The 21,561-nt window shown below is 40.9% G+C and overlaps 1 protein-coding gene across 2 annotated transcripts; it reads right to left on the reverse strand.

The window, feature by feature from the left end:
* Positions 1-2,483: 2,483 nt before the first annotated feature.
* Positions 2,484-20,616, reverse strand: Plekhs1 (pleckstrin homology domain containing S1). 2 transcript variants are annotated; one of them, XM_042689630.1, is made up of 12 exons: positions 20,550-20,616; positions 20,325-20,431; positions 19,512-19,646; positions 17,293-17,362; positions 15,946-16,059; positions 12,460-12,585; positions 10,193-10,296; positions 9,850-9,858; positions 8,154-8,360; positions 7,463-7,564; positions 5,718-5,853; positions 2,484-2,663 (listed from the first exon to the last, which is right to left on the reverse strand). In XM_042689630.1, the coding sequence occupies exons 3-12, from the start codon at positions 19,604-19,606 to the stop codon at positions 2,484-2,486; spliced, it is 1,143 nt and encodes a 380-aa protein (XP_042545564.1). In that variant the 5' UTR covers positions 19,607-19,646; positions 20,325-20,431; positions 20,550-20,616. The 2 variants fall into 2 exon arrangements, with proteins under 2 accessions (XP_042545564.1, XP_042545563.1); XM_042689629.1 differs by lacking the exon at positions 9,850-9,858 and having other exon boundaries at positions 15,943-16,059.
* Positions 20,617-21,561: the final 945 nt, after the last annotated feature.

Consider the following 21,561-nt stretch of genomic DNA (forward strand, 5'->3'; position numbering starts at 1 on the left):
TTGCATTGTAGCTTAGCCGGCCGATGAAACTAACGATGGATCTTTGACCTTAAGAACCACATACCCGTCAATGATCAGTTCGCAGGTAGATTTTACCTTGATGTTTTGTTTTCTTAAAGAAGTATTTAAATGTTTTTAAAGGATTATCATTAAGTAGTTGAACAAAGGAGTTGCCATGTGACAAAGCAGTTTATGAATACAATGTGACCCCTTTCAACATCCTCACCCATCTCTCCCTCCCTCTCTTTCTTCACTCTTCTTAATTTTTTAGGATATATGTTGGATTATTTTTTATTTCCTTCATTGAGGTATCTTGGTTTCTCATTTAGGAATGTCTAAAATCTCTATGTTCAAAGCCAGGCCCCAGTGGTTTATGCCTGTCACCCTAGATCCTAAGGAGGTTGAGATCTGAGGACTGTGGTTCAAAGCCATCCCAGGTAGAAAAATCAGTGAGACTCCTTTCTCCAATTAACCAGCATAAAGTAAAATATGGGGCTGTGCCTCAAGCAGCAGGGTGCCAGCTTTGAGCAAAAAAGCAAAGGCCCTGAGTTCAATCCCAGTACTACTGGCACGCACGCGAGTGCGCGCGCGTGCGCGCACGCACACACACACACACACGCACATGCATATGCACATACCTATATGTGCAGATGCTCCTATTTGTTTATTTACCACATTGGCAGGTAATTTTTTATGCTCATAGCAAAAAGAAAATACAAATTTCAGCCTTTCAGAAAATGCCAGGCACAAGCAGGTAATAGTTTCAAGATATTTCTTATTGACCACTTAATGTGCATTATTCTAAACCTAGGGAAATAAAAACTTGGTAGCCAGGCAGCAGTATGATAACTGATCAAGTGTCTATAAGAACACCAGTGCCTAAGTCAAACCTAGCCATCTCCTAACCAGGCCTGCAGAGATCTTTTTTTTTTGGGTCCGGTTGTGGGGCCTGAACTCTGGGCCTGGGCGCTGTCCCTCAGCTCTTCAGCTCAAGGCTAGCGCTCTACCACTTGAGCCACAGTGCCACTTCCGGCTTTTTTCTTTTTGCTTATGTGGTGCTGAGGAATTGAACCAGGGCCTCAGGCATGCAAGGCAAGCGCTTATATACACATCTACACAAGAGTTTATGTTTAGAAAAATGTGGTAATTGCAACTTGTCTTTCTTTCAGCTTTAATTTACTATACACACTGATGTGTTTAATGATGTAACATCATAATTAAGCAATCTCTAAATTATTACAAACATTGCTCCAGTATGACAAGAAGCTTTTTGCTTTTATGTGCTTTTGTATTTCTGCAGGATGCATTTGTAGGAGACATGGAACCTTAAATAGGGCAAATATGTGAAAATATTTTATACTTTCTTGACAGTCTGGGCAATATGACATGAAATATACTTGAATCGCTCTTCTGGTTGCTGAAGGTCTTTTCTAATCTGAATCCAAATGCAAGGTAAGGGTCAAGATACTTGTTTCATTTTTATTTAAGTTTTATTGTAAAGGTGATGTACAGAGGAGTTACATAAGTAAGATAATGAGTACATTTCTTTTTGAACAGGGTTACCCCCTCCCTCATTTTCTCCCACTTTTTCGCTCCCCAGTCCCCTCTCCTCCCCCCAAATTGTAAAGTTCATTTCCAACATAGAAGACACTTGTTTCCTGAAGTTGTTTTTTGATTCCGTGCTCTGTTGCTAAACAGGTATGTAAAATGACAAGCTGGGAAGTATAAACTTTCTGAAGCTACTTTTGCTCAAATATTCTCAGACTTGACTTGTGCTTTCAGTTTCTGCCTTTGCTTTATTAAAAAAACAAAACAAAAAACAAGCATCAGATTCTTTTGGCCTTCCAGAATCAATTTCTTATTGCACCAGTCAGTTAAGACTATCCATACTTTAGTGCTATGCAGTTCTCTTTTTAACTGGGAAGCCAACAGATCTTTGCCAGAGATGACCTCAAACTGTGTTTCAACGTCTAAACTAGTTACGATGTCTTTAAGAAAACAGTGCTGTTTGAGTCCAAGAGGCTTCTGGGCCTGTCTAATGGCTTCTGAGGCAATGGGTCACAGAAGGTACTTGCGAAGGCTTGTATGGTCTCACATCTTAGGGGCATCTGGTCTTCTGGAGTGAGTAGTTCCAAGTGGACATTCCCTAACAAAGAAGTCAGTGTGTGGACCATGACCTCATAGAACACACAATGTTATCAATTAGGTGAGGGATTTGCCCAATCTATGTCAGTGGGTGTTTGGGACAAAGTCTCAGATAATGAGGCCTTCTGTTGACACTGTGTACCTTAGCCATTATCTTATGTGGCTCTCTCCACATCCCCAGTGCCACAGCCAGAGAGGTAACAGTCGCTGCCTTGTTAAGACACAGGTGCAGCGATGGAGAGGTATGCTGGCTTGTCCTGGGTCAGAGCCATGTCAGGATGAGCATCCACCTACTGATTCCCTGGCTCTGTCCTCCTGCTGCTTTGGGTCCTGGCAGGCTACTCTCCTGTTCCTTGCAGCTGGACCTTCTTGGTGGCTGGAGTCCTCTTCGGTGCTCTGTTAAAGTCTTGCTTCTCTTGTAGCACAGATGAGACTGCTTGGTATTTTAAAGGGCAGGCACAGGGTGTGGCATGGAATTTCGGTGAATTGGGAATCCGGCCGATGGTGAGTTTTATTTTCTAAAATATGAGAAAACAAGTAACGTAATGACTGAAGATGATTTAAGATCATTGGTTTTTCAATCTGCCCTCTTTTATACCCTTCAAAGCTTTCTTTTCCTTCCTTCCTTCCTTCCTTCCTTCCTTCCTTCCTTCCTTCCTTCCTTCCTTTCTTCCTTCCTTCTTTCCTTCCTTCCTTCCTTCCTTTCTCTTTTTTTTTTTTTTTTTTTTTTTAAAGAAAGTCCTATGATAAACTACTGTAGGCCAGAGGAAAATAGCAGGAATACCCAGAGAGTAGAAGGGATTTTTATTTCCTGTATCACCAGTCTGAGCCCCTAGGGAAGGTTCCAGAGAGCATCAGTGCCGGCACATAGGGGCCCAGAGGCACCAGAATTAAACGGGCTTCCTGAAACCAAGGAAGCCATGGGAGATAACCAGTCAGGATCAGCCCTAGACAAAACTGAGAGGAAATCAAAGTTCAATGAGTTTCTCTGCCCTCTAGCATGTCTTTCCCCTCCAAACACCCTCACCTTCTCTCCCCTCACTATCCCTTCCCATTCCTAGCCTGACTTCTCATCTCTCACAACTGTAGTCTAGCAGGAAGAACAGTGGATTGGCTCAGGTACCTTAAAAACACGAAACAAGAGGTGATCATGGTGGTACACACATGTGACCCCTGATACTCAGAAGGTAGAGACAGGAGATTGCTGTTTGAGGCCAGCCTGAGCAAAAAGTGAATGAGATCAGCAGTCTCATTAATGTCTTTTTCCTTCTAGTATTTGAGTACCACAAGGACTGGATCTCTATTTTCACATAAAAGCAAAAGGCAGGAATGGTATGGTAGGGAAATCATGTTGCTGGCACCCCACAGTCCTCTACATAGTGCAGAAGGTGTTCTCCCATAGAAGGGGGAAGACAGAATGAGCCAGGAAAAATGAGGATGACCCTGCCCAGGCCAAGTGAGTCTGTAGTCTGGACAGGCAGTTATATGACAGTACAGGCAGCCACACCCAGGTAGAGTTCCAATATCTGCTCTAGCCAAATCTCTTCTCTTGGCCTCTGAGCCAAAGCTGGATCTTTGGTTCAGGGTGCTGGTGAAGAACTTTCCACAGGGTACGGAGAGTTATCTTTGACTACTTGGCCCCTGTGTGGCTTTTTGGCAGAAGCAGTGGACTGGGTCTTTAAAAGTGGCCTCTTCTCCACAACACAAACTCCTATCTAGTCTTCAACACATAAGTCAAATGCCTGTTCTAAGATACCCTTCTGACCAGATGCCTGGTGAAGTGGCTCAAGCGACAGAGCCCCAGTCAGGAGCGAGACATCCTTTGGTATCCCTTGCAAGTTTTGCTTCAGTCTTCCTCTATGTTCCCTGCTTACATCCACTCATCTTTGAGCTCCCAAGGCTTGAGTTGAGGTGCTTTTTTTGTAGCTGTAGAATATACCATAGTATCTAGCATAAATTGATATTTATTAATTAGTGAGTGAATGAGAGTGAATGAACATATTAATGAGCAAGTGAATAAATTAACAAGCAAATGAATGAATGTGAATGAATGAATGTGCCTTTGATCTGCCATTAGCTACTTATGTATCTCAGACGGTATCATTCATCCCTCCTGGCTTACTTGTATAAATAGTAGGAATAATACAACTTGTCTAACCAGCAGGGTTATTATATAATGAGGAAGAGATAGGACATATTCTTAGATAGATAGATAGATAGATAGATAGATATTTAATACATAATCATAAACTTAGAGCTGAAAACAAGAACACAGTATAGTGATTTACACAAATTTCATGTCAAGGAACTATTTTTAAAGAACACTGACAAAATAGTCTAATATAATTTAACTTACCTGCTTTATAAAAGATAAATGATAAAAGTAGACTGGCCCCTTAATCTTCACTCCTATCCCAGAGGGATATTTCAGGGACAGTTTGAAAACCAACCTTCTCATTTTAAGAAACTTAAACCCAGACAAGGAAGAGATTTTCCCAATGCCTCAGGGCTTGCTGGCACTAAAAGTATACCAGGAAGGATTGAATAATATGAAGACTGGAATAATAGGTGAGATAATTTAAAAATAGACTAGCCTAGCTGGGTGCTGGTGGCTCACGCTTATAATCCTAGCTACTCAGGAGGCTGAGTTCTGAGGATCAAGGTTAAAGCCAACCCAGGCAGGAAAGTCCCCCTGAGACTCTTATCTCCAATCAACCACTCAAAAACCAGAAGTAGACTGGAGCTCAAAGTGGTAGAGCACTAGCCTTGAGCTGAAGAGCTCAGGGACAACACCCAGGCCCTGAGTTCAAGCCCCACTAACTAACAAAAAAATAGGCTAGCCTGTCTGGCGCTGGTGGCTCATATCTGTAATCCTACTCAGGAGATCGAGCTCCAGAGGATCAAAGTTAAAAGTCAGCACAGGCAGAAAAGTCCGTGAGACTCCATCTTCAAATTAGCCAACAAAAAGCCAGGTAGCTCAAGGAACAGAGCATCAGCCACACAGGCCAGCCAAATGAGTATACAGTCTTAGGTTCAAACCCCAGTACTTACCAAAACTATGTAAATGTATAATATTACCCACATACTTTTTTTTTAATAATGTGAATCCATGATGAAAGCAGGGAGATGTCAATTTCAAAGATGACAAACTGACATTTGAAAAGGTAAGCCTATCCAATGTTGCACGGCCAATAGCACAAACACACTGAGCAACGGACACACACAGTCACATCATAAACACCCTGTGGCATATTATCCAGTACTGGTATTATGAGTGTCCCTACATTTTACAGAAGAGAAAATGGAGGCACAAACAGATTCAAAATGATGCATTACAATTCATTCATGAGCCAGTCTGGCTCATCACAAGTTCCATGTGCAACATGGGGCTGCATCTGGAGCCAGCAACTCAGAGCCCTCTCTCTTCACCTGTTGCTTTTTCCAAATACTACTTTATTTGGAAAGAAGAGTTTCATTGGTATCCCAAGTACTTTGCAGACTCCCTTGATGATGTTGATCTCAGGCTCTTTGACATTGAAGTATTCTGACCAAGGCTGATCAAAAAGACTCACCTCCCTCTGGATGGACCGTGTGAGAAACAAAGACACCTCCTCCATGTTCTGGGGTTTCAGGTCATTCACGGCCAAGACGTGATCTCCGTGGCAGAACAAGCATCCCAGATGTGGGGGGCCCTCCCACCGAGTCACACTGCAGCGGGAATACAGCATCCAACACTGGGGTGAGACTGAGTTCGCAGAGAAGGTAGGGGAAGGCCCTGCTGGGGTCTCCTCCCTCTGATCCGAGCTGCCACACACCTTTTTCCGTTGTGAATATCTTTCCTTCTATTACCATTGTTGCCTAACTCTTCTTCCAAAACCTTACTCCAATGACACCAACCTTGCAAAGCCCTACGTAGCCCTCCATCAACTTCCTTGGCTTTAATCATCTTCCTTGCTCCAGGCCTCATACTGCATTCTGAGAATACCTTATCTATTTTAATTTAAAATAACATCAAACATGGCAAGCTCTTTCACCAGGGTATGGGACCCAGCAAAGGCCACATGGTTGTTTGTTTCATTTTTTAATTTTTTACAACCCTGCATCTCTAAGTAAATAGAGATCACTCTGTTTTGTTGAAAATGTGAGGATAAGCTTACACACTGAATATTTAATGAACAAATGAATGATAGAGTTAATGAGCAAGCTCAGTCATAGAGAAGCAAACCTATATAACCTGCTCAACTCCTGAGCTTTAGATTATGGAACATTTTGAGAAAATGGGAGATTATGGTCCCTGCCCACTTAGAACTTAGAAGATAACCAGTGTGTTGCATTTTGTTTACATTAAAAGACTTCTTAATAAAAATATAATGTTCTACCAAAATGAATTAGAATCTTTTTGATTAATTTTGTGTTTAAGATGAAGTCTTGCTAAGTAATCAGAGGTAGCCTGGAACTCACAGTGTAGTCCAGGTTGGCCTTGAACTTGCTAATTGTCCTGCCTCCAGCTCCTGAGTACTGGAATTACAAATAGGTATCATCATCCTTTACCACACTGTAAAAGAATGTAGAGTCAAGTTAATGGTGGTTGTGTTAAGGAGTCAGTGCCACTGGTCTTCTGTGTTGAAATCTCTAACAAGAAGTTTTGGACTTATGTCTAGAGATCTTAGGCTGTGAGGTGCCTTTTTCTTTTAGTCCCTTGATTCTTGGTGATTTCCTTCACTTCTTTTATTCATAAAATATCCATTATGCAGTGACTGGTAAAGGTGTCCTGGGGTATATGCGCTCTGTCTATTTCTCCTCTCTTTGAGAAATCAGAAATAAGTGGACTGTCTCCTGGACTTTGAGGCCTTTTTATACCCACCTCTGGCAAGAAATACTCTGCTTTTTGTCTCAAAGATCTTTTTCTGACAACATAATAGCCCAAGAACACAGTCAGTATTATTATATATAGTGTTTTATAAATAACTGCCCAGGCACCTGTAATTCTAGCTACTCTGGAGGCTGAGATCTAAGGACTGCAATTCAGATAGCCCAGAGATGAGAAAAAAACATGTGAACTGCTTATCTCCAACTAACCAACGAAAAGCTGTTAGTAAAGGTATGGCTTCTGTGGTACTACAAAAAAGCCAAGCAAGAGTAAGAGGCCCTGAAATCAAGATCTGGCGCATGCGCGCGCATGCGTGCGCGTGCGCACACACACACACACACACACACACACACACACACACACACACACACACACACACAGTATAATTGTTCTGTTTCTCTCTTTCAGTATCATTGCTGGTCAGTATCAATCAAAACTCCTACCTACCATATCCGTCCTGCAGCTTCAACGAGAGCAAGGTAGTTTATGATATCAGGAGGTGAAAGGAACAAATGCACTGTCTCCACTTGGCTGTCATCCAGGATGTTACTGGAGGGAAAACATTTTGGACATCCTTTAATTGGAAACTACTGTCTTAGAAATAGGAAACCAAAAATCTACTCAGGAAGGGAAAGTTCATAGACACAGTGAGTTAGTGTACGATCTGACTTTTACAGTTTAAATGACTAAAAATGACTCATTCCTGTCCTTCCCCACCCCTAATAGGACAGGGCAACAGTTGGCAGATGAGGACCAAGGAAGCCACATCTGGATGACATGGATTATATATTCACCTACTTCACATCAGTTGCATACTGCTCTGCTGAGAACGAATTTATAGAAGAGGAAGAATCAAAATCACAACCATCCTATGAAAGCCCTAGCTATCACATAAACCCTAAACATTCTCCTTCTCATTTATATTAATCTTCATGAGATTTTCCATGTCCATACTGCTCAGTTCAGGATAGAGGATCTTTGTTAATTCACTATCTTTACACCAGGGAGAATCTGGTCAGATTCTTGGCTAACCTAGAGATTTTTTAGGAATGTCCTTAAAATTTTAAATTCTAAGTAAAAATTGGAAGCCTGCTTTGCTCTCTTAGGTCCCACAAAAGTTTAGAAATGAGATATTTACTTGAGTAATATAGACAATTTCACAACAGTTAGCGAGGCAGACCCCCTTTTCTCATTTGTGGTCTGTGCTTCTGGATTGGCCAGTGAGAGATACAAGTCACTTCCTGATTCTTGTTCTTCCAAGTGAAGCTCCCCATCCTGGGCCTCAGGCAAGGTCTGGGATTCCTCTTGGCCATCAGTAGACGTATGGGGTGTTTCTTTGAAAAAGCTAGAGAAGTTAAAACAAATTCTATTTTTTTAGCTTGTCTATTTACAACTTTCCATTGTGCATGTCAGATTTAAGTCACTAACAGCCATGTGAAAGCGAACAAGGTCTTGAAGGATGTCCAGCCAGCAGAATCATGGCCATAGCTAGGATCAAATCCAACAAGCTCTCCTTCTAAAAATGGTCATGAAATCAGAATAACCCTTCATAGGGTTTAAAGAACAGAGTGAGAGTGTGAGAGAAATAAAAGCAAATCAGAAAGCAGTTCCTCTAGGCAGAAAATGCCCTGTGAATGTCACAAATGGTTTTCTGTAAGTGGACAAACCATTGCCACTTTCTGATATTCTAAGATTACAGTTGAACATTCTTTATCCAAGAATCCAAAATCTAAAATCCTCCCAAATATGAATTTTGAGTGCTGACATAATACAAGTAGGAAATTTATAGGAGAACTTTATTCCATTTCAAAGCTACTAAAAATAATGTACAAAATTATCTTAAGGGTATATGTGTAAAGTATATAAGAAACGTCAATGGATTCTATTTAGACTTGAGTTCCATCCCCAAGATATTTCATTGTGTTTATGCAAATATTCTAAAATGTGAAAAAACATTCTGAAATCTGAAATAGCTCTGATCCCAGCATATCATATAAAGAACATTCAACTTGTATTGAATAACATATTGAATGGAGTGATAATGTTTGCATCGATTTGCCAGCTATTAAAAATGAATTGACTCATGCCTATAATCCTAACTACTTAGGAGGCAGAGATCTGAGGATCAAGGTTTGAAGCCAGCCCTGGCAGTAAATCAGGCCCAGAAAGACAAAGGATGCATATTTCCCCTTATATGGGGAAGTTAGATTTACCTTATCAATGTGTAAGTAAATACTTCGGGTGCTATGCAAGTGGATACAAATGTGTTAACCGAAGTGTGGTAGATTCAAGGGAGAACCCAAATGGTGTAATGTCTTAGATAGGAAAACCCAAAGTTCTGCAAAATAAAATATCAGGAAGTGGTTACTTGAAAGGGGGAGGGTGGGTTCAAGGGGAACAAAGTAGACAAATGAAGAGGAGAAGGCCGGGGGCGGGGTGAGGAGGAGGGCAGGGGGGCCAGGGTGGAGAATGCAGTCAAGAATCCAATGTATAGACTCCAAAATTTACAAGAGTATGAAGAAGGAGTGGGCAGTGGAAGGATGGGTGAGAATACTGAAAGAGGTAACATTGATCAAGATATATTGTTTTCATAAACTGCTTTGTAAATGGCAAGTCCTTTGTATAACTACTTAAAGGTAATTAAAAAAGAAAAATCTTTTTTTTAATTAAGTTTTTATTGTGAAAATACTAAAGGGGTTACATTTACATGAGCAAGGTAATGAGTACATTTCTTTTTTTTTTTTTGCCGGTCATGGGGCCTGAACTCTCGATCTGGGCGCTGTCCCTCAGCTCTTCAGCTCAAGGCTAGCGCTCTACCACTGGATCCACAGCACCACTTCCGGCTTTTTCTGTTTATGTGGTACTGAGGAATCGAACCCAGGGCCTCATGCTTGCAAGGCATGCACTCTACCGCTGAGCTACCTTCCCAGCCCATGAGTACATTTCTTATCCAGCATCGTTGCCTCCTAGTTTGTAGTACTCTTATCTCCAATCAATGTAAAAAGCCAGAAGTGGAGGTACAGCTCAAGTGATAAAGTACCAGCCTTGGGTGAAAAATCTAAGGAAGAGTACAAGGTTCTGAGTTCAAGTGCCAGGACTAGTGTGCATGTACACACACACACACACACACACACACTCATGAATTGGCAGTAACTTTTTGAACAGTGGGTCACTTACTAGGATTTCATTGTCATGTAATAACATTCAGTTTTCTCGGAGACCTGGCCTGGACTTCTGGGTTCAATGGAGTTACCAGGACCATTGGAATCAATGTTGTCCAACTGAAGAGAATGAAACAGATGTAAGAATGTAAGTGTGTCAATTAGCCAGGTACCTTCTTACCCATAGCACTAATACACTGGGCACAAAGTAGTAAGTTCATCTCCCATTGGATAGGCAGTGGCTCTCTTTCAGGGAATATCAACATTTCCCATTGGATAGACAGTGGCTTTCTTTTAGGGAATATCAAATGACCTTGCCCACATGAGAAGACACCAGCAAAGCTTCTGGCAAACTCCAAGTGCAACCCTCTTCAGAGTGTCTCACACTCTAGGTACAGATATTCCATTGGGCTACACTGGAATTTTCCACAGGGAACTTAACACCATAAATTCTTTCCTTATTTGGTTCAACTACAGAATCATGGAAGCTGGCTGGGTCAAAAACTAGACACAATGTGGAGCTGGGTTCAGGCTCAAATGACTTCAAGATTGGTGAGGGACCGAGACACGTCTGCCCTTGTAGGCATCGAACCGGACTCTGCCCTTGCACATGTGTAACCTCAGCCCCCCACAGCTAACATCTATTGATAGCCAAGCTTGTTTCAGAATCCCTAAGGCTCTCCACTTTTAGTCCCACATTCATGCTGTTTTCTTCATTTAGAGTATCCCCTTTCTCTTCTATACACGAACTGTTCAGTTTTGCCTGGAGTCCCCCAGCTTCTCTTGATCACCTCAACCACTGCCCAGGACTGAGTTTCTAATGCATAGGTTTTTGTTTGTTTGTCAGTTGTGGGGCTTGAACTCAGGGCCCAGCTGGGCACTGTCCCTGAGCATTTTTGCTCAAGGATAGTGTTCTACCACTTTGAGCCACAGCTCTACTTCTGATTTTCTAATAATTAATTGGAGATAAGAGTTTTGTGGACTTTACTGCCCAGGCTGGCTTTGAACTGCAGTCCTCAGATCTTAGCTTCTGGAGTAGCTAGGATTACAGGCATGAGCCACCAGCATCCAGGTTATTATAGTTTCATCTGCATCCTCCACAGTGTCTCGCAATGGCTAGTTTGTAACTAATGCTCACTCCAACCTGATCAGTTGGTAGTCCCAGGGAATCCTAATATGAAATTATTTTGGGTAAAAGAAAGGGTTTTCAAATGAGCCTAGGAAATTCTGTGTGTTGTATACCACTTGGCTATTTATAAATGTGTCACTGCACATTAAAGTCTGTGAGAATTATGTTGTCAAGATGCTTGTTTAACTCATAATTTAACACTTCCATAACTGACTTGACCCCAGAGTACTTCTTTAAGTGAACACGTGTGAGCATATAGTAGAAACTCCTAGTTCGGGAGATGGTACAGCCCCTCCCTAAATGCTGTCCTCCGTCTCCACTTCCATTCCACATTCTGTATTTGTGTTTACTAGTTACAGCCACTTGGTTAATAAGCCTGCAAGATAATTTGGATTTTGCCACTTCCTAGTTCAGGGGTCATCATTGTCCCTAGTCTGCTCACAGAGTGAGTCCAACTTTGTATTTCAGACCCATTGTGATCTGGTTCTATTTTGTTTTATTCCCTTCTGCACCATGCATACTCTCTGAATTGTAGCTTAACTGGACAATTCACTAGCACATATTAAAGGCCATTTTCTCTCCAAAGTCTTTCCAGCCTGATTCCAGTGGAGAAAGTCCTTTATTTCAGAAGCTCCCAGGGCATTTTGTCTCTTTGTATAGTTTTATGGTTAGACTGCAGGCTCTGAGGTCAGGCTCATTACTAGCTACCTTGCCTAGGCCTATATAGTGCCTAGCAGTCATAAAGACCTCCTCTGGGTCAATAGGCTGATGGATCCACCACACCATTTATCACTCGGGGACCTTTGCTCTTTAAAAAAAGTCCAGAATGTGAAAACTTTTCAAGTCAGCCAGTCAAGACCAACTGTTGCCCATCAAGTAAGATCAAATGCCTTTTCCATTCTTCTATCTGGGAATTTGCTCTCAGAGATCCCAAGCCTGGTATGCCCCAGGGCACCGTATTAATCTCTCTTCAGAGTGGAGCCCTTTCTGTCATAGGTTGGTTTCTAGTCAAATGTCAGCACCATGAGCCTGTCATCTATCTGTGTCCGATATACCTTTGTGCCCTGACCCAGGCTTATGGTATTACAGACTGTGTGCAAGGCCCAGCAGACTTCTGTGGGAGAAACACATGATTAATGAATGAGAGGGATAACCTCTGAAAGAATGCTCCGTGGACTAAGATAATAACTTTCCTCCTCTGCATCTTGCGTGGTCTCTGACAAGAAATCATGAGGAAGATGAGCTTGCTTGAATCCTGGAGAACATTTTTCCATTAAATACTGAATAAAAGAGAGAAAGAAGAAACAAATCATTTTCTTTTCCCCCCAAAGGGCCAGACAAAGTCAACTGTATGCCTTAAATATATATTATGGAGAGAATAAAAAGCTATAATAGATTAGTGATTGACAAGAGCAGAGAATCTCCCAAGGTTCCATTCAGAAGCCCACGCAATTTGAACCTGTCTCTTGAGTGTGGGTCATCTCTGATGAAATGGGCACAGTATTCAGACTCTCTCCGCCCTGCCCCCTGCCCCTTCTACTCTTTGGAGCTGTAAATCAGAAAGTGTGGTCTTTGCATGTGGGTGGCATTCTAAGTCACTAAGCTGTGCCAGTTTCTCCACCCCATCTTTTTTCAGTTGTCACCCAGTGCCATCTGAAAAAGTAATTAGCCCAGCACAGTACCTTTCCTCTTCCTGTTCAGGATTCTTCTTTTGTGTTTTGCTCATACTGCTACTGTTTCCATAGCAGTGCAATTAGGTACTGTTGCTCATGAGAAAATATGAATTATAGGCTTCAAGGTGATATAGGTGCAACCAATTAATTATTGTCTTCCCTCCCCCAGTAGACACAAAATACTCTACTAATGTACCTGCTTTGTATGCAGAAGAATTGTTATAAGTACAATTTAATTCTCTCAAGAACAATACCTTATGGCAAGAGGGATTTTGAAAAGACCTTGAATACTTTCTCAGAAGTCCTTGAAGCATGAAGTTAACATAAAATAGAAATATAGATGATCCTCAATTTATGATGGCTCAACTTAAGATTCTATCGACTCTATGAGGATACAAAAGTAATATGCACTCAGTAGAAATTATATGTTAAATTTGTAATTTTGATTTTTTCCTGGGCTTGCAATATGCATTGCACTATGGTACTAGACAGCAAATGGGAGCCTCTGTTCCCAGTCAGTCCTGAAATTATAATGGGAAGCAATGGACTCTCTAGATTGCACTGTGTTGCTAAGCTGTGATGTTCAATAGGAAGAGGTACACTTAATACATTTTCACCTTATAAAAATTTCAATTTAGGATGCATCAGTCAAGATGCAGTACTATTCATAAGTCTGGGATCATTTGTAGTTAATTTTTTCTTTATTTTTATTTTTTTATTGTGAGAATACCATACAGAGGAGTTACAATTACATGGGCAAGATAACGAGAACATTTCTTATCAAGCATTGTTGCCTCCTCTTTGTTTCCCCTTCCCATCCCTTCCCATACTCCCCCTACCTCCCCCCACCTGCCCCACCCAATCCTCCCCGCCCCCCACCAAAGTTGTAAAGTTCGGTTTTCAACATAATGACTTGTACATCTCATTGTTGCAATGGGTCCACTTGTATCCCTAGTTAAATGATTTGGTTTTGCCCTTCCCCTCCACAAATTATACCAATATCAAATACAGTGAAATGGAAAGACTTGGAAAAAATATATTAAGTGAAGTAAGCCAGGCCCAAAGATACATAGGTCCCATGGTTTCCCTTATTTGCAATAACTAGTATATGTTTGAGCCAAGCAGAAAAGGTCAGATAAGTTGATATTAGGGGAATGAATCCCAAGATAAGTATTCAAATTTTTTTTTCTTTCATGCAATTGTTTCTAACATATTTATAAGATGATTTCTATGTTGCTTTGTATGTCCCTCCCCCACGGTATAACCCCTGCTTTCACTGTAGTTAATTTTTTCTATGTCTAAGCCCATCGCTATTGTTTTAATATCCCCTCTAAATTCACATTGAAATTTAATCACCACTCTCAGTATTAACATGTTAGGCCTTAAGAGGTGATTAGGTGTGAGGGCTGTGTACTAGGAATGCACAAATACTGTCACTATGAGAATGGTCCTGTGTTAAAAGGATGAGTTCTGATTTTCCTTCTCTCACTCACTTGCTCACTCTACCATGTTATGAGGCAGTAGGAAGGCCCCTCAAAAGATAAAATCCCCTTAGTCTTGAACATCCCAACCTCTAGCACTGTGAGAAATAAATCTGCTTTATTTAGAAACTAACTAGTCTGCAGTGCTCTATTACAGCAGCTGAAAACACACAAAGGCACTCATGGAGCCAGATGGAGCTGAGTTGGGTCTAGGGAAGGGTCCTTGCTGAACAACAACTACAAAACCCAGCAAGGCAAGAGATACCCTTCACGTGAGCTAATTGAACACTCACTAAATCTAAATACATGGTATAAAAAAGGCACAAGCAACACTCACATTATCACTGGCAGAGAAAGGAAGCTCATGAGTGAAAAAGAAAAGCTATTTGCTGGAAAGGGTTAATCTTCCCAGCCTTCTTCCACACCACCAGCTCTACTCTAAATGGATAACTGAGATGAAGTGTTTGGCCTAGTGAATCTGATATGCTATAAAAAGCTTTTAAAAGAGTTGGAGAACTACCAACTGGATAAAAGAGGTGGCCATGCCTCATTAGATGTAAACACAGAGAGGGGAAAGTCAATAACTATGTCTCTAAGGGAGGAAAAATATGTGTGCGAGAAAGCAAAACCACTCAGCCTGCGTATTGATACTACCCAAAGCTGGAACCATCACGAATCCCAGAGAGCTGAGCGGTCAGTGACAAGTCACGCGCACAGGGCAGGTATATGATATTGTCTTCCAATGTGTTTCTTTAGATCAGATGGTGAAGTGTGCTACAGCTATATGAAGAGGCAAGGTTGATTGAGGAGAGAAAAGGAAGCTAGTAAGGAACATCTTGTGCCTGAGCACAGACAGGATAATCAGAAATCAAGCCGTTTAGGGAATCTTTCTGTGGATGAAATCTATGTCCTGTGTGCGAAAGGAAGGAAAAGCGTGGCTTAGCTGAGGGGCCCTCAAGCCTGTCTAGCGCATTCAAACTGAATTAAGATCTTTTTAAATAGTGGTGCAATGGTAAAATATCCATGTGGAAGATAAATTAACCTGGATATTTTGAGAAACCAAGTAATGATAGTAATGAATTGGAATTCAGAATATAAAATAGTAATCCATGACTTCATAGTGATGTAAATGGTGGGAAAAGAAATGGGTAGATTTTACTTAAAGCAGCATTCTGACAAGAAATGAAGGAATCAGAAAACTGCCACTTAGTTCCACCGCAATAAATACAAAAATACAGGAACCGTAAAATAGTGTTTTCTTGATGTTTAAATATTTTCCCTATCTTTTCCTTTCCCTTGTAAGCAAAATATAACTAGTTTCCTGGAAAGATTAAAAAAAATATCCATGTGGTATGGAAACATGCATAAATGTTAGGGTTACTGCTTTAGGCTTTGAGAAAGATGGGCAAGGTCCAAGCCAATTGCTAACTGGTAGGACTCCCAGGTAAAGTGTCCCAAGAGAGAAGGAGGTGACTCCAGTTACCACGTCTGGAAGGCTGGTCCTTGGTGCAGGAAGGCCCACAGACTCCGATGTGCTGAAAAAACCAAAGAGAGGGCTGGGATCCGAAATAGGCCTTTTTTCACCCATTGAATGCTTCTCCTAGGCAGGAAAAAGGAATGGTGGGATCAGGGTACAATTGGTCTCCTGTCTAGAATGAAGCAACAGCCACCCCCCTGGGCTTCCTGCCTCCAAGATCTTCTCATAGGTTCTCACAGCTGGTCTTCCAGGGAGCCAATGTCATCTCACTAAGATGAGCACGGATCTTGTGAGTAGGTCTCCCTCTTGTTCTCAGAGCCCTGAGGATGCACAGCCTAGCCTTGAGAGCACCTCGTATTTCCCCACAGCCCATCTTCCTTGTGTTTGTCTCTGCAGGGGCCTTGACTGATCTCATCATTGAGTCTATTTGTAAATAGACCTTACTGTCTCTTGATTTTATTGGCTTTGTTTTTGTTCTTGTTGTTGTTTGTTTTTGGCCTGAGACAAGACTTGAACTCATTATCTGATGTTTTCGCTTATTGACTGGTACCTACCACCTGAGCCATGTGTCCAACCTCTTTTTTTCCTTAAATTTCATGCTAGTACTTGAACTCAGTACTTTCACTCTCTTGGTTGGCTTTTTTGCTCAAGGATGGAGCTCTACCATTTAAGCCACACCTCTACTTTCAGCTTTTCACTAGTTAATTGGAGGTGAGAGTCTGCCAGATTTGTCTGCTTGGGCTGGCTTAGAATTGTGATATTCAGATCCTCAGCCTTGCGAGTAGCTAGAATTATAGGAATGAGCCACCAGTGTAGGCTGGCTTTTGCTTTTTGCTATGAGCATGGAACAACCTAGAAAACATAGAGTCTATTTTTTAAAGGTTTACTGGAAGAAAGAACTGGGTAAACTAACAAAGCCCATTATGAAGAAAAACAAAACCTCAGAGCTTATTAGGCCTGAAACAAAAGAGACATCATATTAAAATGAAACACATCTTTATAGAAACCACCATTGGATTAGTCATTTGAAAGGAAGCTTATTAAGCTCTTTGAATAATAATGATGGGAAAATACTATCATTCTGACTACTATTAAAAATTCCACTGCTAACTTTCACTCCCCTATCACAATAATGAGAATCTGAAACGCTTGTATTTTAGTTCTCTCACAAAGCACAAAACTACTTTGTTCCCTTTTGTTAATCATAAAAGGTAACAAGGGTGAACGTTTTCATACTTACTTCTTCCCTGTATTAATGCCAGTTACTAAGAAGAAATAAAATAAAAGCTAATATTGTTCCCATGCAAAGGGGTTGTGTTCAGGCATTATTTAATAGCATTAGTAACATAGAGTCACCTCCATGTTTTGATGAACAACGTCCCAGCAAAAGGATGACATGAAGGAGACCCAATCTTTGATCTTCTCCCTGTTGATAGGAAGAAACTCTCAGCTGGCATGTGGCAACAATAGCAGCTGCACTCATTTTGAATCGGAGAAGGATGCTTTTAGAACAGTTAGAACAGATTGTAGAAGCAGCTACCAGGGAAGGAGGTTGTTTTGCTGTTGTTTTGTATTGTTGTTTTTTTTTTTCCAAGCAGCTTAAATGGCCTACTGGCTTCTCACCACCTCCACATTCACAATCTAAAATTAACCTTTATGCAACCCTGCAGAGGAAAGCTCAGAGAAATGGGAAGCAAACTGGAAAATAATAGGAATAATCAAAAGGTTTGTGGGGTGGGCTTTAACAACAAGTTTGTATTGTATTCTTAAGTTCTTAACCTGTCTATACCATTTTTGTGTAAGTCTCTAGGGGCACCTCCCCACAGAGAATGCATGTGTTTATGAAGAAGGCTTGAATGAATTTATGAATTCTGTCCTTTTATAAATGACCAATGAGCTCATGAAAAAAATACATTTATCCAGCAGAGAAATGCAAACCAAAACAACATTGAGTTTAGTCACTTTTGTGCACTATTGTAGGCAGGTGTGCACACCCAGGTTTTATCTCAGTTCTCATCACAATAGACTCGTCACAGAATCAGCCTGTGCCAGGCAACAGATGAATGGATGAAGAGAATGAGGTATATGTACACAATGGAGTTTTATTTGTCCACAAAGGAGAATGAAAGTCATTTGCAGGAAAATGAAATTAGAGGTCATCCTGCGACACACAATATGCGAGGCTTAGAAGAACCACTGTTGCTATATATTTTTTCCTTATATGTGGGATCTGGATTTGTAAAAACAGGAAGACAAGAAAATAGAAAGAGGAGTCTCTGGGAAAAGAAAGGGGATCGGCAGGAGGACAGGGGCAAGGCAAATTAACAGGGGGTAAACCAAAGGAGGAGGCTGCAATGCTTGGTAAGAAATGTACACATTATCCTGCCCATGTAATTGTAACCCCTCTGTACAGTATGTTCTCAAATAAAATAAAATAAAATTAAAAAAAATTAACAGGGGGATGAAGACAATCAAAGTCTGTTACATACAGGCATGAAATAATGTAATGAAACCCATTTTTTCATAATTGAAATCCACTAGTAAAAATAAATAATGGAAGAGGAAAAATCCCATCATCTTTTGTATGACAATTCACAGAAAGCTTTGGGTTTGGCGATCAATTTGAAACAGATCAGGTACTTCATACTTTGGCTTTAGTATCACTTGCCTCTTCTGTCCAGCTTCCCTCTGCCTGGTAGCCTACCTCACAGATAAGTAGGGGTTGAGAATCCACTGGGCACTTTGGCTAGCTATAGGAGCCCCACTTAAAACTGAAGACTCTTGGCTGGGTGCTGATGGCTCCCACCTGTAATCCTAGCTACTGAGGATTGTGGTTTGAAGCCAGCCTAGGCAGAAAAGTCCCTGTGAGACTCATTTCTTTAATTAATTACTCAAAAACTGGAAGTGGTGCTGTAGCTCAAGTGGTAGAGCGCTAGCCTTGAGCACAAACAGGCTCAGGGACAGCACCCAAGCCCCAGAGTTCAAACCACACAAACAACAAAAACAAAGAACTGAGACTCTCAGAGGTGAATATGGTTCTTCCATGATCTGTGTAGCTTGTTGAAGGGTTTACATATTGAGTTTGGTTTTTGTAGCATGTTCCTGGGGTGCTAGAGACTATTGTGGGTTGAATTGTGTCATTCTCCCACTACCAGAATATACATGATCCAGTCCCAGTTCCCAGTCCTCAGAACATGACTTTATTTGGAAAGAAGGTTCCTGAAGATATAATTGGTTAAGATGAGGTTCTACTGGAGTAGAGTTGGATCCTAGTCCAATATAACTGGTGTTCTTATAAAAAAAAAGGGGGGGGGAATTTGGATGCAGATAGGGACACAGGAGAACACCATGTGACAGCCAGAGTTGTGCTGTCATAATGGAAAGGTCAATCAGCAGTTAGGAGGGAGCCCTGGGGCACCCTAGTGCTTCAGGGGGCAGCATAGCCTTGTCAACATCTGTATTCCTTAGCCCTGGGATTCTCTTTCTGTGTTTCTGTTCTGCTTCTCCATGTCCACTACTCTACAAGGTCTTCTTTCCGGGGTTGCTTTTGTTTTGCACATGGCTATTCCACCTACCTGTCTTGGCTGATGAGGAAGTAGTCCCTGCTGGAGGTTCTTATGGACATCACCTCCTCAGGGTGGCATTTAAACATCTTCTGCACAGATTGCATCCTTTCCTGGCTGTTTATTCCAACTTCTACACTGGAACTTCTGTGAGATACAGAGACAAAGTGCTAAATGGCTGTATGTACCAGATTAGGAAGAAAACTGACTCATGCTTTATAATAGGATTCAAATGGAACGAAGCTTAAGATCTACTTGAGCCATGTTTTGAAGACTGTCCAATAATTTGAGTTATGCTGCTGCTGATTATTAATTGAATTATCTCCACTTTAGAAGATAAATTGGGTTTTAACTATGACTCATCCTTAATTGAAAATCCTTGCTTCTACCTGAATACTTAATCCAAAAGGTCCTGTTTGAGTTGTATTCTTAACTCCAGAAACAACCTTTTCCAAATTTTTTGTACATAATTTTCTAAAGGGAAGATTTTTTTTTAAAAGCTTATCTAAATATTTCTTAAATTCTACCTTGGCATTATAAAATTGTAATTTCATCTTCTCCATTCTATCCATAAATTAAATGAACCAAAGTCTTAAATGAATGCTTACTAAAGATTTATCAGCTATAATGTACAATAGAGGATAAATATTTTACTATTCTTTGCCCAAAGTATTCATTATTTTAGTTGCCTTACGGATACAACAGTGATAAGTTTGAAGCCCTGGATTCCTTCTGTCAAGGTAAAGTTAAATTTTCATGCAATGTGTTAGCGTTGGACTTTAATTATATTCTCTGATAGAAACGTTCTCTTGCTTACATACACACCGATCAATTTGGATGGACCCTCGGTGCTGATGGTCTTTGTAATAAGAAAGGCTCAGGCCCTTTTCCCCACTCTTTGACAGGATAAAGAAACGCTTTTTCCAAGAGTTCTGAAAAATGGAAAGATTTTTCATGTCAGTTAGATCTCTGAGGAAGAGAAAGAAAAAAAAAATTTTTAATGCTCCTAAGAGCTGGTGGGAGGCTTGTGAAACTGTAGTGAATACTTACTGCCGAGAAGAAAAGCTGAGGAGGTGGTGACTTAATAAAGTAATCTTGTTTATAGACTTCATTTTCATAATAAAATGTAAATGGTTTGCCTAATAAAAGAAAGTGGATAAGATTCAGTGTGTTCCCTTGTAAATTTAAGAAAAGAACTGCTTCAACTGGAAAACATAATTTATCTCTGTTAAAGTCTTCAGATGTGTTAGTTATTCAGCAGAATATCTACAATGGTCCTCTGAGAACATAGGTCTAAAGAGAGGGACCACAGCTGGGCCTTTACTTCAGATGATGTGGTAAAATACCTTCATTTACCTACCCGACTCTGCTCTCTATTTGTGGCACGTGTTCCTGATTCACGAGATGTGAGCAAAGGTTTGTTTCCACTGCCATTGCATTGTCCTTCAGCTCAGCAGATAAAAGCAAACCCAACCTAATGTTAAAAATAAGATGAGAGCTGGATGCTGGTGGCTCATGTCCATGTTCTAGCTACTCAGAATGCTGAGAGCTAAGGATTGTAGTTTGAAGCCAGCCTGGGCAGAAAAGTCCATGAAATCCTTATCCCCAGGTAACCAGAAAAACAAACAAACAAAAAAAAAACAAACCCTCACTCACATGCGAATGCATGTGTGTTAGTAGTACTGGGGCTGACACTCTACCACTTGAGCCACACCCTGGCAATAAGTCAGAGATTACCAGAAAAGGCAGAAAAACATGACATCTAAAAAGGAGAAGATCAATCAATCAAAACAGACCTAGAATAAACACAGATGCTAGAACTGGCAGGGAAGGTTGTTGAGACTGCTACTGTCAACTATAGTTTCAATAAACTAGATAAAAACATGGTAAAAGGAAAGATTAGTACACTTGAAGCAATAGGAAGTATCCAATTGACAGAGAATTATAAAAATGACTACAAGAACACTTTCTGCCTGGGCTGGCTTTGAACCATGATCCTCAGATCTCAGTTTCCTGAGTAGCTAGGATGACAGACTGAGTGACCAGTGCCCCTTGAGAGAGA

Source organism: Dipodomys spectabilis, unplaced genomic scaffold (assembly GCF_019054845.1).
Source record: "Dipodomys spectabilis isolate Male_0828 unplaced genomic scaffold, ASM1905484v1 ptg000125l, whole genome shotgun sequence".
NCBI classification, from domain to species: Eukaryota; Metazoa; Chordata; class Mammalia; order Rodentia; family Heteromyidae; genus Dipodomys; species Dipodomys spectabilis.

Coding starts and splice junctions, on each gene's coding strand:
- Plekhs1 (XM_042689630.1), bottom strand. CDS start 19,606: ATGCAATCTGTGCAGAAGATGTTTAAATGCCACCCTGAGGAGGTGATG. Junction 17,363..19,511: donor TTCCTCATCAGCCAAGACAG/GTAGGTGGAATA, acceptor TCCTATCAACAG/GGAGAAGATCAAAGATTGGG. Junction 7,565..8,153: donor AAATTGTCTATATTACTCAA/GTAAATATCTCA, acceptor TTTTCCCTCCAG/TAACATCCTGGATGACAGCC.